General features: G+C 39.7%; 2 protein-coding genes and 2 non-coding genes across 4 annotated transcripts; 1 reads left to right on the forward strand and 3 right to left on the reverse strand.

The window, feature by feature from the left end:
- Nucleotides 1–781: 781 nt before the first annotated feature.
- On the reverse strand, nucleotides 782–870 carry trnay-gua. Its single transcript is given in 2 exon segments — nucleotides 782–817; nucleotides 834–870. It is a non-coding gene; the product is annotated as a tRNA-Tyr (tRNA).
- Nucleotides 871–1,514: 644 nt separating this feature from the next.
- trnay-gua lies at nucleotides 1,515–1,603 on the reverse strand. Its single transcript is given in 2 exon segments — nucleotides 1,515–1,550; nucleotides 1,567–1,603. It is a non-coding gene; the product is annotated as a tRNA-Tyr (tRNA).
- Nucleotides 1,604–4,276: 2,673 nt separating this feature from the next.
- LOC120802969 (hepatocyte cell adhesion molecule-like) lies at nucleotides 4,277–14,104 on the reverse strand. Its single transcript, XM_040151185.1, has 7 exons — nucleotides 14,020–14,104; nucleotides 11,921–12,262; nucleotides 7,060–7,341; nucleotides 6,405–6,498; nucleotides 6,197–6,270; nucleotides 5,969–6,042; nucleotides 4,277–4,454 (listed from the first exon to the last, which is right to left on the reverse strand). The coding sequence occupies exons 1-7, from the start codon at nucleotides 14,102–14,104 to the stop codon at nucleotides 4,305–4,307; spliced, it is 1,101 nt and encodes a 366-aa protein (XP_040007119.1). The 3' UTR covers nucleotides 4,277–4,304.
- Nucleotides 14,105–16,143: 2,039 nt separating this feature from the next.
- Nucleotides 16,144–18,529, forward strand: timm10b (translocase of inner mitochondrial membrane 10 homolog B (yeast)). The gene is made up of 3 exons (XM_040149729.1): nucleotides 16,144–16,460; nucleotides 16,558–16,653; nucleotides 17,193–18,529. The coding sequence occupies exons 1-3, from the start codon at nucleotides 16,434–16,436 to the stop codon at nucleotides 17,850–17,852; spliced, it is 783 nt and encodes a 260-aa protein (XP_040005663.1). The 5' UTR covers nucleotides 16,144–16,433; the 3' UTR covers nucleotides 17,853–18,529.
- Nucleotides 18,530–18,740: the final 211 nt, after the last annotated feature.

The raw sequence follows: 18,740 nt of genomic DNA on the forward strand, positions 1-18,740 counted from the left end.
ACCAAACTAACTCGTCAGAAAACCTTGTAATGCAAAGACTGAACATTACATGCAATAACCAAACTTTGCTTTTGTGCCACGTCTTATTCTGAATGTTTGTTTAACATCTCCACACAATGACCACAGCCTTCCCTTGACTACACTGTTCACGGTTTAACGTTGAGGTTGGCCACTAAATGCACATACGACACCAACGAAAAGCACATCCTTCGAGGTGGACTTGAATCAAAGACTCAACAAAGTTGGGAGTTGAGAGTGTCACGTCTTATTCTACATGTGTGTTTGACATTTCCACAGGACGACCACACCCTTTGCTCTACTGCGTAGTTTACGCGCCAACGTTGAGGTCGGCCACTTAATGTACCTTAATGCATGTTTGACGCCAACGAAAAGCACATCCTTCGAGCCGGAATTGAATCAAAGACTCAACAAAGTAGGGAGTTGAGAGTGTCACGTCTTATTCTACATGTTTGTTTGACATTTCCACATGACGACCACAACCTTTACTCTACTGCGTAGTTTACGCGCCAACGTTGAGGTGGGCCACTTAATGTACCTTAATGCATGTTTGACGCCAACGAAAAGCACATACTTCGAGCCGGAATTGAATCAAAGACTCAACAAAGTAGGGAGTTGAGAGTGTCACGTCTTATTCTACATGTTTGTTTGACATTTCCACATGACGACCACAACCTTTACTCTACTGCGTAGTTTACGCGCCAACGTTGAGGTGGGCCACTTAATGTACCTTAATGCATGTTTGACACCAACGAAAAGCACATCCTTCGAGCCGGAATTGAACCAGCGACCTAAGGATAACTGCCATTATGAACCTACAGTCCTCCGCTCTACCAGCTGAGCTATCGAAGGAACAGCAGTTTAATTAATTGTTCAGCTTTTCCATGGAATTACAAAATGACGCTTGACCAAACTAACTCGTCAGAAAACCTTGTAATGCAAAGACTGAACATTACATGCAATAACCAAACTTTGCTTTTGTGCCACATCTTATTCTGAATGTTTGTTTAACATCTCCACACAATGACCACAGCCTTCCCTTGACTACACTGTTCACGGTTTAACGTTGAGGTTGGCCACTAAATGCACATACGACACCAACGAAAAGCACATCCTTCGAGGTGGACTTGAATCAAAGACTCAACAAAGTTGGGAGTTGAGAGTGTCACGTCTTATTCTACATGTGTGTTTGACATTTCCACAGGACGACCACACCCTTTGCTCTACTGCGTAGTTTACGCGCCAACGTTGAGGTCGGCCACTTAATGTACCTTAATGCATGTTTGACGCCAACGAAAAGCACATCCTTCGAGCCGGAATTGAATCAAAGACTCAACAAAGTAGGGAGTTGAGAGTGTCACGTCTTATTCTACATGTTTGTTTGACATTTCCACATGACGACCACAACCTTTGCTCTACTGCGTAGTTTACGCGCCAACGTTGAGGTGGGCCACTTAATGTACCTTAATGCATGTTTGACACCAACGAAAAGCACATCCTTCGAGCCGGAATTGAACCAGCGACCTAAGGATAACTGCCATTATGAACCTACAGTCCTCCGCTCTACCAGCTGAGCTATCGAAGGAACAGCAGTTTAATTAATTGTTCAGCTTTTCCATGGAATTACAAAATGACGCTTGACCAAACTAACTCGTCAGAAAACCTTGTAATGCAAAGACTGAACATTACATGCAATAACCAAACTTTGCTTTTGTGCCACGTCTTATTCTGAATGTTTGTTTAACATCTCCACACAATGACCACAGCCTTCCCTTGACTACACTGTTCACGGTCTAACGTTGAGGTTGGCCACTTAATGCACATACGACACCAACGAAAAGCACATCCTTCGAGGTGGACTTGAATCAAAGACTCAACAAAGTTGGGAGTTGAGAGTGTCACGTCTTATTCTACATGTGTGTTTGACATTTCCACATGACGACCACACCCTTTGCTCTACTACGTACTTTATGCGTCAACGTTGAGGTCGGCCACTTATTGTACCTTAATGCACATACTACACCAACGAAAAGCACATCCTTCGAGCCGGAATTGAATCAAAGACTCAACAAAGTAGGGAGTTGAGAGTGTCACATCTTATTCTACATGTTTGTTTGACATTTCCACATGACGACCACAACCTTTGCACTACTGCGAAGTTTACGCGCCAACGTTGAGGTCGGCCACTTAATGTACCTTAATGCATGTTTGACACCCACAAAAAGCACATCCTTCGAGCCAGAATTGAATCAGCGATTTAAGGATAACTGCCATTAATAACCTACAGTCCAACATTGTTCTGCTCTACCAACTGAGCTATCAGAAGAACAACATGGTTTTCAAACGTTCAGCTCTTGCATGGAGTTATAGACGCTTTACCAAATGACCCTCTTTAGAGACTCAACATTTCAGGGAGTTGATCATGAGAAAGGCACACATTTGCCACTGAAAGAATTGTCTTTATATCCACCCAATCTGAAATGATGCACATGACACCAATGAAAAGCTCTTAATTTGTGCTAGAGTCACACCAGCAAACTAATAATAGCAGCCACAATGAGGTTACTGTCCTCTGCGCTATAATCTGATCTTTTGAATGGAAATGCAAAGCTAAATTCAGATTTTGCATGTGGAGAGAAACAAATTTTCCAGAGACTGAACATTACATCCATTAGCCAAGTTAATTTTTGAACATTGAAGCAGACCACTTAACGTGCTCTATATATTTGTTTAACAATTACACACGATGACAACAACAATCTCTTGATTATTTTGTGTCAGCTCCGATGTTGATTTTGGCCACTAATGTACAACTGAACACGGAGAAGCTGTCTTTTGACAAATCTAGCAATAAAATCCACAGGTCTGATGTAAACTTGCTTCAAATGTACCTAACTTAACATAAATAACGTTGAATTATAATTTTATTTAAATTTGCGTGTGAGTGTGTGTGTTTGTGAGTATACATATATATACTGTACATGTGTTTGTGTTCATATATAAATACATATTTACCTATTATTATACACTCTTATGAGTGTATAATGCCAGCATTTTTCAATCCTTTTTTTTTGTATAACTGAATTTAAAAAAAAGTTTCAGTTAGGTAGGTTAGTTAATACTTAAAGCAGCCTAAAAAACATTATCAAGGACTGTGCTTTCTTTGCAAACAATAGCAAAGACAGTAAAGGAAAACCCACTCATATTATTCAAGGTGATGTCTTTGAGATGGTCATGCAGGTAGAAAAGCGCGTGCAAGTATTTGGGTTATTAAGAACATGTTTTTCTGCTAGTAACTTTAATATTAGTTAGAGTTTTAGGGTCAGTTGAGTGGATGCCGAGAAGCAGGAGTTTCCACTTAGATTTTAAGCTTGTGTAAATAAAAAATTATGAAAATATTGAGCCATAAGGCAAACCTTGAAAGGTGTAAAGACCAAAGGAGTACAGTAAAATGGTACAAGGAACTTAAGAAACATTCTTCTCACTCTTTTTTTTTAGAATTTCACATTTTATTCAAGTTTATATAAAATTTAAATATCACAGCACCTCCTTCAACATGACGTTGTCTTTCCTCTCATTGAAAATGCTAGTAAATCATCCAGTAGAACTAAAATTGTGATCACAAAATATTTCAAAGTAACTGCTGGAATTCAATGAACACTACAGGAAAATATCACACATAAAACTGTAGCAGAGTAGCATTTCTTAGGGTGATTTTTTTTTTTTTTTTTTTTTTTTTTTACAAAATGTATTGATTTTTTTTTTACATTTAACCTTTACAAACAAAAATCCCCACATTTTGTATGGTGCTGATTTTGAAATTACAATAAACTGTAAAGAGAAGTATGTGTGTAGGAGGAGTGTTTGCCTTAATTAACATTCTCTTCATTACACTACAGTTTGACAGCTGATTTTACCGACCCCACCTAAGCTTCATGAAGACTCCATGCCATTTCCCAAATTTCGGATTTTATAGTAACCAACGACAATGGTGGTGTGTGGTGAACCCAGATACAGAGTTCAGTGCCATTTAAAAATGTGTTTGATAGTACACTGCCTTTACATTTCCCTACAGGCTGTGTTTCTAACCTCAAAAGCAACTGCTATTTAAGTTAGGGTTTACTTTAATAATATCAACAGTCTGTAATGACATTGTAAAACCCCAGAAAATGATTTTGAGATCTTTCCCAAACTCTGGGTGGATTTTCAGGAAGTTGCAATCAGGAGAAGTATTCAGTAGGATGGTCTGACCTCCCAGTTGCTATGACGTAGAGAGTGATAGGCTTTCAGGTGTACCTATGGGAGGAACGGGCAGGGCATCCAGGGGACTTGGTAAGAGAACTGGTGTACTTGGGATAACTGGTGTAACATGGTGGGTTGTCAAGTTCAGAAGGAGATCCAATACTGTTGCTGGATGAGTCATCCATGGAGGGATCCTGCAAAACAGGAAAACTTCAGCCCACATACATTCTCTGCTAAACAAAGTTAATGTGGTATAACAGTATTTATATTGTGGAAAGGGCTCCTAGATTCCCTGATATGAACCCACACTGGCCTCTCCCAATCTTAATAATTACCTATCAGTAACAGCCAATTAGGTTGGAGGGTGTCTTAGTTTGCTGAGCTAACTGTGAACATAACCAGCTAGGTGTTCCATGAGCAGAGGAGCTGGACTGTTAGTTGCTGAGTTTTTAACTTTTCTATTTGTTAATGTGTTTTATGAACTGTATGGGAATATAACAGTGAACATGCATATTCTTTAATATTAAGCATAGTGCAATGTATGAGTATAGTGATTTGTACAGAGCCCTTATTGCTCAAATAATACTGCTTTTGTTAAATTTAGTGCTCCATTGCTGCCAATAAGAGTAAGTGATTGAAGATGATGAATACTGTAAAGTAATAGTGCAAGTTTAAGTTGTAAATTAATTTGCTACTGATAATGTTAATCTAACAAATGGGTTCATAGCTTGACTAATTTGTCTCTGCTATTTAAAACCATACAGTAATCAACAAGTGTTGAAAAGGTTGTGTTTGGTGGTATGTTGACTGGTTGGTGACAGCATTTAATAAATATAAATATACTACTTTTTATGCTTTAACTATTTTATGCCTCATCCCTGGCAAGATGTCTGTAGCTGTAGCTTGGTTTAACATACTAAACTAGAAAGTTTAAAAAATATGTAGTCAGTCCCTTCCTAAGACTTTATATCATATATTGAAAAAGTATTCTATCTTCCAGCAACACTTTGCTTCACCTGATGACAGTTCCATACCTTCATATTGTAAATTGTAACAACTACTACCACTGGTTCCTTTTTATAAGTACTTAGGATAAAACAGCCTTTTACTGTCCACTACAGAGAGACATGTGCCACATGGATGGTAAACTCTGCAGAGGGTAAGTGGTACAAATATACAGTACTTTGTGATAGATAATATTATAGTTGCATCTTTAACACAAGGAGCAATGTGCTTTACAGACGAATCTTTTAGTCAGTGGTGTATCTTTTAACTGTAAGATGTGTATGAGACTTTCTGTTATCACCAGTAACCACCGGTGTTGCAAATTCAACCAGGAGTAAGATCTTATAGGATCATATTGTTTTACCTGTAACACAACAGATACAATATGAAATTATTATTAGATCGCCATGCCATGAAATTTACTGAGCACGTTCCTACTCACAGAAGGATAAACCCCTCTGATTTTAATGAGCCATTGGTCTTTACTGTATTACCACCCTCAGGGCAAACTTTGCATTTTTAGTTCCACAATTGATAACACTGTACATACATAAAGAAAACGTGTCAATACGCTGTTTGTATTGTGTGCTGTAATGAACATCACACCTTCCAAGGAATACTGGAGTTGCTGCAGATTTTTAGTCTTGTTTCCTTTTGTGAGTCACAGAATGTAATAAAATCAGTGGGGTGAGGAGAGAGATACCTTTTGCTGCAGGATGTAAAGTGAAGTTACTGCATTTATTCCATTAGGCTCCGTCATTTTTGGAAGCACATCATCTGCGGCAAAGCAAAAAACATTGGACAGTCATTCATACACATCGCCTTATTTCTAGATAGGGATTAGTCCAGCTTCATTTTAGATTAGCTGATCACGTTTTGTATCAACTGTCATCACAGTGGAATATTAATTAAGTATATAACAATACCATACCTATGTCATTTATTGGTGAGCGATGAGAGTGGTCATAAAACCTGGAGAGAGGTTTTCTAGGTGGATGTCTTGGCCTAACAAAGACAAGATGTTATCAATGCATTAATGTTTTGCCATCATTTTTGTTCATTTTCACTTCAGTCTAGTCTTCCCAAAATCAGTCTCACACTATTGAGGCTTGATTTGAAAGCGTAATGGCAATTCTTACTTTTTGGAAGGTGTCCAGCAGGCACATACTGTTACCAAGGTGATGAGGAGGAAGATGCCTCCAGTGGAAAGAATGATATAGAGGGAACTTCTTCCTGGTAGGATATTCAAGATTACATTTAATGAATATAAACACTGAACAGAATAACATGGGAACATGCAAGAAAGGTAATAGTTTTGGAATTTCAGAATTAACTACCCTTTATTACATATTGTGGACATATAATGTATTTGCGTATCAGTTTTACAGGTACATAGTAAAGTACACCAATTGTAACGCCCATGTGATAGATTTAAATTAAGCCACGGGCTATCAAAATGTTTATAGAAGAAACTTCCTTTTCTAGTAATATTTAATTACCATTTTAACTTTTAGTTCATTTTGAATTGCTGATAGAATATGAAAACTGTAACACAATTTTGAATGAAATAGTTAGACTTTGGCTTGCAAGGTCTGTGCTTCCAACTGTTTGCGTCATGTGTTTGAGGTTACCCTACCTTGATAGCACCTCTGTGTTCTCCTGATAAACTGTATATACTGTAGTAAACAGATCTACCTCTCTTCATGCTGCCTATGTCACTGTGTCACTATGTCTAGCATGATGGGTTTAACTCTTGTAGGCATTGTAATCGTAAAAGTAGACAGTATCACATACTGTAGACAGTCAGTCTGATAGGCAGGCTTGTCATATTGCCCACAGGATTCTCCACTGTGCAACTGTAGATGTCATCATCTGCCCTCAACACACGTGTGATGGTCAAGAGCTTCTGGTCGGGTGACAAGACAAATCTTGTCTCATTGGTCTGTGGCTTTCCACCTTTGAACCACCTGTATGTAGTCCTAGTTCCATTGTCATGGGAGCAGTTGAGGATGACGTTTTCGCTGAGCTCCAGTACTGATGAGGCCTCCATGTGGATATAGGGCCTGGATATAGGTTCTAGATACAGGCGACAGCAGATACAATAGTTTTTAACATATAAATAGACAAAAAGACACAGTAAACATGCTGTTCTCCATGTTTGATACAATATGTATGGTGACCCAGAGATCTAAAAATCATTACAGGAAACCCAAAAATTTCAGGAAAAAACATTTCACAAACCAGAAGATACAGTATATGTATCTAGTATTGTTCTTATTGTTAATTCTTGATTTTTAACAGATTTTTGGCTACTTTGGGGCAGCAGAAACAAGCTGGGAACACAACACTATTTACTAATTGCTTACTAATACTAATGATTACTACGACTAATTCACACATCCAGCAGATACATAGCAAAATCTGCACTAATTTGGAGTGGTGTTTCTGTCCACCTGTTGAATGGAACCATGGAACCATGACATTTTAATTTTGGCCTTAGAGTGGTCTAACTCTTTACTGCAACATAGATCAGTTTAAGTTAGATTGATCATTTCTCATCTTCCCTTCCGACTGTCTCCTGTGTTGTACCCCAGGGCTCCATCTTATGCCTTATTTTATTTGCATTATACAATATATGCTTCCACTGGGGGTCTGTTTTTAGAAAATACAACATCTCACCATTGATGACCAAACACCAGTTACACTTCAACTTAATCTGAGTGACCCACATGGCCGTCTCTTTTAAGTTGTCTTGAGGATATCAAATGCTGGATGGCCAAATTTTTCTCCAGCTTGATAAGACTAAAACAGAGGTCCTTAAAATCAGCCCTGAAAATTTTACTAGTGGTGTAACTAAATTTCTTGGGCCTCTGTCTTTAAATGTAAGTACACATGCCAGAAATTTTAAATATAATGCCAGAGATTTTAAATAAGTTTTGTCATTAGTAGTAGCTAAAATAAAAAACTTTTATCTCTTGTGGAGATCTGGAGATTGTCTGGCTTTCATTACCTTTTATTATTATTCCTGAGCTTGTCTGCAGCTAATTAAAAATTTTAAAAGTCACCATTTGATAAAAATAAACTTGCCAATTCTCTCTGGCTGACAAACTGTAATGGCGACATGGCTCTGACCTACAGTTTCTTGCTATTTATTGCCCAACATATTAACCAATACCAGTAAATTTGTGATAAGATAATATCAGCTAATAATATTGACCTGGCTTGTTTTATTGGTTTGGCGCTAGACTGGAGTTCTATGAATCTATATTGGGACTCTGGGGTATAATACAATAGAAGGACCAAGTAATTGTTTTGCAATTCAAACGTAAGTCTCAAGTCTTGTCCTGTTAAAGTACAACTAAAATTGTTGTACAGTGTTGTGGGAATTGAGGAAAATTATAATGTTATGAATAATTACATTGAGGATGTGATATTTGTAAAATTCATGACATTCACTAATGGAAACATTGCATATTAATGTATTGTAGATGGCTCTTAAGAGCATTTTTAAAACGACTGTGGCATCGGTTGGCAGGGGATTGCATTCTCTGCAGTGGGGTAGGAAGAAAAGGTCTCCTTGACACAGGCTGGCTCCTGTGGAACGTTGTTTCTCCCTCCTACTCTTCTCTAGCATACAGGTGACCATCACTCAAGCTTCTGTGTGGGCGGGGCTGATGCCATTCTTCCACTAGTACATACATCCCTGAACTGCAACATATCAGGAGGTATTTTCCACTAACCTCCTTGCCTGTAAAGCTGGCAAATGAAAATCTATCCCCGCTGGAGAGGTTAGAAGTGAGCATGGGCAACAAGAAGTCCTTAATATCAGCCCTGAAAATTTTACTAGTGGTGTAACTAAATTTCTTGGGCCTCTGTCTTTAAATGTAAGTACACATGCCAGAAATTTTAAATATAATGCCAGAGATTTTAAATAAGTTTTGTCATTAGTAGTAGCTAAAATAAAAAACTTTTATCTCTTGTGGAGATCTGGAGATTGTCTGGCTTTTATTACCTTTTATTATTATTCCTGAGCTTGTCTGCAGCTAGTTAAAAATTTTAAAAGTCACCATTTGATAAAAATAAACTTGCCAATTCTCTCTGGCTGACAAACTGTAATGGCGACATGGCTCTGACCTACAGTTTCTTGCTATTTATTGCCCAACATATTAACCAATACCAGTAAATTTGGGATAAGATAATATCAGCTAATAATATTGACCTGGCTTGTTTTATTGGTTTGGCGCTAGACTGGAGTTCTATGAATCTATATTGGGACTCTGGGGTATAATACAATAGAAGGACCAAGTAATTGTTTTGCAATTCAAACGTAAGTCTCAAGTCTTGTCCTGTTAAAGTACAACTAAAATTGTTGTACAGTGTTGTGGGAATTGAGGAAAATTATAATGTTATGAATAATTACATTGAGGATGTGATATTTGTAAAATTCATGACATTCACTAATGGAAACATTGCATATTAATGTATTGTAGATGGCTCTTAAGAGCATTTTTAAAACGACTGTGGCATCGGTTGGCAGGGGATTGCATTCTCTGCAGTGGGGTAGGAAGAAAAGGTCTCCTTGACACAGGCTGGCTCCTGTGGAACGTTGTTTCTCCCTCCTACTCTTCTCTAGCATACAGGTGACCATCACTCAAGCTTCTGTGTGGGCAGGGCTGATGCCATTCTTCCACTAGTACATACATCCCTGAACTGCAATATATCAGGAGGTATTTTCCACTAACCTCCTTGCCTGTAAAGCTGGCAAATGAAAATCTATCCCCGCTGGAGAGGTTAGAAGTGAGCATGGGCAACAAGAAGTCCTAATATACGGAGCATTAACATGGGTTGTGGTGTCTTCAGGCATTTCGATGGGGCCAGCACTGCAGCTTCTACTATAACTGCTGACAATATATAAATTTTCCCATTATATTTGTAGAGAAATTATTCAGAATATACAGAAGCTTGGGTCACCACATGCCTGTCATTAACATAACCACACACAATATCTAGTAGTGTAGTCCATAAACATACACAAAAACACACCTAAAAGATCATTTCAGAAGAATACAAAAAGATGTTATTTATGTTCATAACCTAAGGAAACAAATTCTACATTTTAATGATTCTTTCACATACAGAGGACTTGAAATCCAGGGAACACCTACACAGGTGTTTTCACTTATTTTGGCTGATCAGACCTCTACTAAGGACTGTGTGGGCTTTTACAGTCTATGTTTAGCTGACATCTTCCTCACCTGCTGGTGCGGTTGACATTTATCACCACTGAGCTGCAACATATAAGGAGGTATTTTCCACAAACACCCTTGAAAGCAGGCAACTGAAGATTTGTCCCTGCTGGAGAGGTTAGAAGTGCACATTGGCCACAAAAAGTCTTAACACATGGCGTTTTAATGATAAATTACACCTTTATCATTCTCAAGGAGTGCTTTCCCAAACCTGACTAGCACCACGCTGATTTATGTCAGTTGGGTGTAGTTTGCCCTATGTTTCAATTCTACATGCAAAACAGCACATGCTGCTTATGCCAACTTCAATAGATGGCTTTGTGTGGCAAGTCAACAAAACACCACATGTACCAGTAGCATAAACAACATATCAAAACCCACATATTTCACATTGCTTGTAGTGGCTGTGACTGAGAAAGAAATGTTCTGTAGCATCTCTGCCAACATTTAAACGCTGTGAAAAAAAAATTTAAGTTTACAACTGCATCTCCATAAGACATTCGTCGCTACACCTGTTGACTCATGAGCTGCCTGCATTCCATTCAACTTGGTTTCCCTGTCCTATCTGCTATGTGACAACCAACATGCCAGAACACATGAAGTCCAGTGCCCTCATTTAATTCCCAGCATGACTTCAGGTTGTAGGTGCCAAAATGAAAACACTGTTGTGGGTATGTGTGTAAGGCCTTTAAATCTTTCAAGTAAGGTAGCAAAACATATCAGCATTTTGGGAAATAGCTTGGAGCAGGCTTGACATGACCTGGATCGTCTCTGTATTCCAACTCACAAAGGGGAAAGGCTCAGCCTGTCAGCAGCAGAAATAGCTCACTGTTAGTTAGTTTCCAAATAGGTAATCTGGGGTCATACTTTCAGGAGTAGTGCATCAAACTGGTTTCAGTCCAGCCTGAAATATCTCTGAAACCTGCCATCATCCAGATGTGACTCCTGAACCTAGAGTGGGGAAGTGCAAGATCCTATAGATCCAAAAGGATTGGCAGCTTTTTTTTCAGAGCATGAGATGAAACTTGTGGCTCATGGTGCAGCAAGATGACACAGATATAATAAATTCCCTCCAAAATGTATATTTCCACAGTCTACCAGGTTGATGAGTTAATAATGCTCAATTTATCACCACGAACACATCACTGCCGACATAGTTATTGGCTGTCAGGGATTATACTGCCTAAGGAGTCATATGTTATGTTATTTTAATGCCTTTTAGTCATGAATAAGTGTTTCAAATCTGGAGTCAATTCAACAATCCTCAAACTTGGGATTTAAGTTGGACCTGCGTCCACATCAGACAGATGTACAGTATGTTTCCTAAAACACAGGTGCAGACTAAAGAGAATGAGATCATACCCTGAAATTACCCGTACAGAATCGTACAATATTACTTGTCCTCCTACCATCCACGGTGAGTGTGATGCTGCCCTCTCCTGTAAAGGTATCATCTGTGATGGATATCTCCACGTCATAGGTTCCGTCATCAGAGAATCTGAGGTTGTGGAGAAGCAGAGTCCCATTCTCAAATACCAGGATGCGGTCACGATACTCAGGCCTCAGGGTCCCAATGATGTCAGTTCCAATCGACTGGACAACAGTGACAGACTTTTCCCTCTGGAGCTGCCACTTGATGACCGGCAGGTCAAGGCTGACACTACTGTAGCGGACAGACAGAAGGGCCTCCCCTCCTACTGTACCTCTGATGAGAGTGTTGGGGATAGTCATATTCACTGCCAGCACCTCACCTGGAGAGAAGCACGGAGGAGAGGATCCTGTGTTAGATTTTCTTTTTTCACATCCACACAATTCCAACATAGCTCAACTTCTACATGCTAAATGGTATCACAGTGAGTTTTAGCCTCTTATTGTGAGTGATCAATAGGCGTTTTTGTTGAATGCCGATATCCTATGACACATCACATCTGCTGCATCTCTACTGAACTCTTTCCTACAAAGGCAGAGTAGTAACTATAGAAGCAATGAAGTTGAAAAAAAGAGTTTTAAGTTTTTAACGCTGGCTGGCAAACCATATGACATATTCACTCAGTTCCCAGTTTATAAGGTACACCTAGCTAAACTAATGCAGTCTAATGTAACAGTCCTGCCAATCCTACTTCAATCACAACTATAATGTTCAGTTTATGTTGAAACTATCTGAGGGTGGATTCAACTTTATGATCATTTTGGAGGATGTAATTTGTGGTGCTGTTGGTACTGTATAGCATTAAAAAGAGAGGTGTTCTGTTTAGCCTACTCTTATTGATATAAATGGGGTGGGCAAATTATAGAAACACCTATCAGTATCATGTAATACAATTCAACAGCCTGCTAGTGATGCCAGGCGGTCTATTGCAATAACTCTATGAACAATCATTTTTAACAGTTCTCATACACAGGCAAAATGTAACAAGTCATTATTTGTTGTATATATCAGTGTTGTTGTTTTTTCAAACTACAGTGAGTGACACAGTAGTTAACTGAAGGCTAGTGTGGGCATCACGCCCCATCGCTGCTGTATACTGGAGCCAGTTTGCATGGCAAATCCACGTTACCACGGTAACAGCTGCCAGTCCTTGGGATGGGCGAGCATGAACCAACAAAAGTGGGGATTGTTTGTTCAAATTTCCTTCTTGGCAGTTCATGAAAAGAGCACTGGGAGCAATCCAGATGCCATGCTAGCTTTTCAGAAACAGAGCAGCTCAGTGACTCCGGTGCTGGTCACAACAATAGCAGGACAGGGGCAGGGCTCAAAATAACTACACATCTGAAAACACTAGTTCTCATACAACTGTATTACTTACAAAGGGTGGGCACAAGACTGTAGAAGAGCCCACACCGTCTGATGCAATCCAATACCCCAACCACAAATACTACCTTTTTGATATCTATAGTGTTCAGTTTCAGAGAGTTGTCAATTTACCTCTTTTTCTGACGTCATACTTTAGGGTGACATTCAACATGTTACAATATTATACAAAACAATTCATAAATTACCACAAACATCTGGTCATATCATATTGTCTCAAACCTTGTACATGGTCTATCTAAATATACAACTTTAAAATTACTGGCCAGTTAGCTCATGTTGTTGGCATTTTCTTCCAACCCTCAGCTAGTATTTTAGAGTACGAACTGTCGCTAAAATTGCAAATTATGCTGAAAATTTGTAGTTAGTGTTGAGCAACACTGCGTTAGTAAGAAGCAAAGGGTTAATTCCAAAATCCTATCTGCAAATTGTATTTCTTTGATTCCCTCATACTAAAACAAACAAACAAACAAAAATTAAAACAGTAAAAAGACTTAATTAATCAGTCGTTAATTATTTCCTACATTGTAAACTATGTGTGATCTTAAACTTCGTAAACATGCAAGTGAAACATCAGACCATTTTGAGGCAAAACTATGTGATCTAACTTAGCATAACATCAGCTAGATGGGGCATAACATCAGCAAATTTTAATGCAATTTCATAGCAAATTCTGAAGTGGAAAACGTGACATACCTGAATTGAAGAAACCAAGAGACATGAACAATAAAATTTGGGAAATTATTTTGGCTTTTGAAGGAGTCTCCTTCTCTGCCTTCATCTTGGGTCTCAAGCTTTGTTTTCCTCCCAGACAACCAACATAATCTGTGACTCTGGGCAGGACAGAGGACACAGTCAGTCATTCAGGGTCTGTAGGGACTGAGTACATGCTGTTCTCAAAAGCCGCTGCAGACACTGGACAAAAGTCTATGTGTCTGGATATCCCTTTTTTTATGTTTAGTTAGAGTTATGTTTTCATTGCAACAATATGTGATATATTCATAAACAAAACAAAAGTTTTAACACAATCATAAGCTGCCTCAGCGTCCATTACCCCACAATATGAGTGTATCAATGTTGGTTAAACAAACATGCTTGTTTGCTTGTTTTTCAGCTTTACCAGTGGTGGAGCTAGACTTGTAAAGTATAGTTGCAGCTGCTCCACAGGAAAGGCTGTGGGGTAATTAAAAGAAGGTTTATCATCTGGGAAGCAGGAATGTACTTGGTAAATCTCATGGCAATCAGGCCATTAGACTTTGATATTTGTCATGTACAAGCTGATATTTTGGTCCAATATTGGTGCTAGAGGACAAGTCAGGAGCTCACTAAAACACGTAGAATAATTGTTTGGGGACCACGAATAACCAAAACCTAATCACGAGAAACTGGCCATTAGTTTTTAGGACACGATGTTATGGACTTAAGGGTTGCTCAAAGTGAAATTTTGTCCTGCTAGTAGTGGAAAGGTAAGGTGGATTGACAAGAATATTAGAAGTCATCCTTCTGGGAACAGTGAATGTCCATGTTGATAATTTGGTCGTATTTGTCAAGGTATAGTATCTAGCTCTTAATAAAACTGTTGGACAAGCAGATGCACTGACTTACTGGCCAACCAACTGACCAACCAGCTAACATGACCATCCTTAGACCCCCCTAGCAGTTTTAGTGGCATTCTCTTAAAGTGATTATGCCTAGATGCAGTTAATGAAAACTTTCCATTCAATGCATTTTCCTTGTTGTTTGGAGTAAATAGTGAGCCAGGTAGCTAGCATTGCAAGCGTATGCCTTCTCCTACTTCAAAAACTGGACAAAAATATTACTTACATTCAGTGTTGCCAAACACAGGATGTGTGTTCTTGACATCTAACAAATTTATTGAATGTATTTCACTTTTAAAAAATAGCAAAGTCATTTTTTAAAAAATATTTTGAAATGTGCATTGTCTATATCCATTTTTACTTACTAGCTATCTTTTACCCTGCCTTTTTCTGATGCATTGCTGCATTTCTTGATGCATGACTGCCCCCTTTGGATCAGTAGAACAATGTGAAACAATTGGCTGGAATGTGTATCGCATCACCCACAAGCACAAGTGCAAACCACAAATGTCAACCTCATGGTGGCACTAAATGAAAAGTCAGGGGATCACCTAAGTTGGTATGATACATTTTATGGGCACTATGAATATTTATGCCAAATTTCATGGCAATCCATCGTGTATTTGTTGGGATATTTCACTAAAAGCGAAAAATGTCAACCTGGTAGTGGCGATTGAGGAAAAGGCACCGGTAGGGTTCATCCTCTGGAGACCATGAATGTCTGTACAAACTTTCATGGCAATCCATCTCATAGCTGTTGAGATATTTGATACCAATTTAAGTCCCCACATTTATCATTTATAATCAGTATATAAACATGTAATAAATAGTTTATAGCAGGCTGTAATGTAGATGTAAGAAGACAAAAATGTTTGATGTATTTGTAAACAACTTTAAATCCTTCCTGTGGGCACCCATATGTGGAGACTGCTGTATAAACAGATAATTAATGACAATAAGCAATGAAGTTAATCAAATGAAGTACTGCCACTGTCTTTGTTTGGCTGTAATCATGGGTCCAAACTTGGGAAACGGTTTACAAAATTGTTAGAGTGTGGGATATGAAATATGGCGACATTTTTCATTTGAGCTGTATCTTGAAATGTCTTCAAAACAGTGGTACGATCTGGCAAACAACTTGAAGTTTTTTCTAAACCTTGCATGAATTATTATTTCTGTGTAACTCTCTGGAAAAACAAAATCGTCAGTTACTACTGCAAACCGGAAGGGGAACCGGATAGTTACTGAGTGAAGCCTCTCACCGGCGTAGACGATCTTCGTTACAAACATGGCAGCGAGCATGTGAATGTCATGCCACCTGAATGAGTCCATGTCTGAGTGGGATTAGTGATACGCGAAAGCTGACATGTGAATTACATCTTGCGGGACTGTGCCTTCATTCACCTGACACAGCTAAGAAGCGGGAAGACTCCAACCTTGTTGATTCGTCAGCTGACCAGCTCTCGTGTTAGCATTTTAGCTAACCGGTCGACAGCTTCAGACGGAATCGCGATGGATCCTGACCAACAGCTGAGAAATGTAAGTCAGATCTCGCACACAGCGGCAGCTACATTGAGTTTATTTTGCAAGTGAACACGGGTTTGATGGGGAGTTTGAGTGACTGTGTCTCTTGCAGCTGCGGGATTTCCTTCTGGTTTACAACCGCATGACTGAAGTCTGCTTCCAGCGATGCACCAGCAACTTCAACTACAGAAACCTCACCATGGACGAGGTACACGATGTGGGATTAACATGTCGACTATACGTGTAGACTCATTGCACATGCATACAGCTGGCATTCAAGCTGCAGCTTTGATTCTGATTGTTTTGCCCCGCTGCTTGTCTGATCACCTTTTCTTTACCTGCTGTTTCTCCGCTCATACGTTGCGTGTCCAAAAGTATACAGACACCCGAGCAGTACATCCAAATATGGAACTGCGGAACGTCTCATTCTGAAACCATTGGCATGAATATGCTGCTCGGCCTCCGCTCTTCTGGGAAGGCTTCCCAAAAGAGTTTGGAACGTGTCAGCAGGGGTTTGACCCCATTTAGCTGAAAGAGCATTAGTGATGTGGGGTGATGATGTCTGACAAAGGTGTTGGATGTGGTTAATGTCAGGGCTCTGTGCAGGCTGGTGACGTTGCTTTGTGCATGGGGTGTAAGGGCCCGAACCCTAGAAAATAACCTCAGACCATATTTGGACAAATAGTGTATGATGAACACATACTATAATTATTGACTCATCACCTCTGACTGCTGTTGTCTGTCCAGGAGCGCTGTGTGGACAGCTGTGCAGGGAAGCTGATTCGCTCTAACCACCGCCTGATGGGTACCTATGTGCAGCTGATGCCTCGGATGGTGCAGCGCCGGATGGAGGAGATGGAGAGCAAGGCTGCGGAGAATGCCAAGGCAGCAGAGGCAGCTGCTTCTGCATCCAAGGGGCCGCCAGCAGCAGAGGCCTCACTGGCATCTCAGAGTCCCATCACCTCATCTCCACCCCAACAAATACCTGCAGTGTTACCCCCTTTAGTGACTGATGTTGGACCAGAGGCCCATGGCTCAGTCTTAAAGCCAGCAGGATTAGATATTCCAGTTGAGCTGCATTCTGCTGTATCCAAATCCGCATCAGCCACCGAAGTCAAATTATCAGCTGCCTCACCACTCACACCTGTATCTGAAACAGTAAATCCTTCAGTACTTAATAAAACTGGCAGTGGACCATCTTATACAGCAGGCTTTCCACAGCCGCCCATAGCTGGTTCCCAGACTGAGTCTGGGAGCTCATTGCCTGTGTTTATGCCATCTAAACCAACCTCCTCATCAGAGGATGTGCCTGTGTCAACAGCTGCTGCACCTACAGTGTCAAAATCCAGAGAAAGCCTGTCAGGCCAAGAGAGAGCCCCAGATGTTCCCCCTCTGTCAAGCCAGTAATGATGCCCAGTCTGGGTCTGTCTCAGGTGGTCAAACTTTTAGCGATATGAACCCGACTCTCACCACAAACAACCCAAATCGGGTCGAGTAACTCATCACTGGCAGTCCCAGATGTAAAGTTGTTCTCTTTATTGCTGATAAGAATAGTTGATTAGTAGATTTACATAAATTATAAAACAACTATTATATGATATCATCATGTCATATAACCTTTCCTGGCCACAGTCTCTCCAAGGTGAGCGTTTGCTGCTTTTCTCTGTTTTCATGTTGTAATTTAAAAATCTTTGAGGTTTTTCACTATTTGTTTGACAAATTAGCAACTTGAAGACCTCACTTTGGAATCTGGTAACTTGTGACGGGCAAAATCCCACATGTATACTGTTTTGTGATGAGAAGCAGGAACAGGAATGAAGTAGTTATAACAGTGTACGTAAGTGTGTTTGTGCAGCGGCAGTGATATTCCCAGTCAGAGCTCCACAGTGATCAGTCTGCAGCTCTGGATTGTGAAGGCCTGACCAACTTTGGACTTTAGTCTGGACTTTCAAAAGACTGGAAGGCTCAGTCTGATGATTCCCCAAACACAGTTAGTCCTGATAATACTTTTTTTTTTTTTTTTAAGTTGACACAGCAACAGCAAAAATTATAATTATCAGTAATAAACATGAGAGTATTCATTATTTTTGTCATGTTTTCTTCATTTTAAATGCCCCAGTGACAAAATGTTGTATTTGTTGTTTGCAAACATTAAAAGACATCCTGCTGCTGGATTTCTTAACGCAGCGGTGGGATGGGGCATATGCCACACGCTCTCACTGCTGTGGGTCTGAAATCCAGTTCATGACCTTTGTCACGTATCATCACCTCTCTCTGCTCCCATCATTTCCTGTT

Source organism: Xiphias gladius, chromosome 17 (assembly GCF_016859285.1).
Source record: "Xiphias gladius isolate SHS-SW01 ecotype Sanya breed wild chromosome 17, ASM1685928v1, whole genome shotgun sequence".
Taxonomy (NCBI): domain Eukaryota; kingdom Metazoa; phylum Chordata; class Actinopteri; order Istiophoriformes; family Xiphiidae; genus Xiphias; species Xiphias gladius.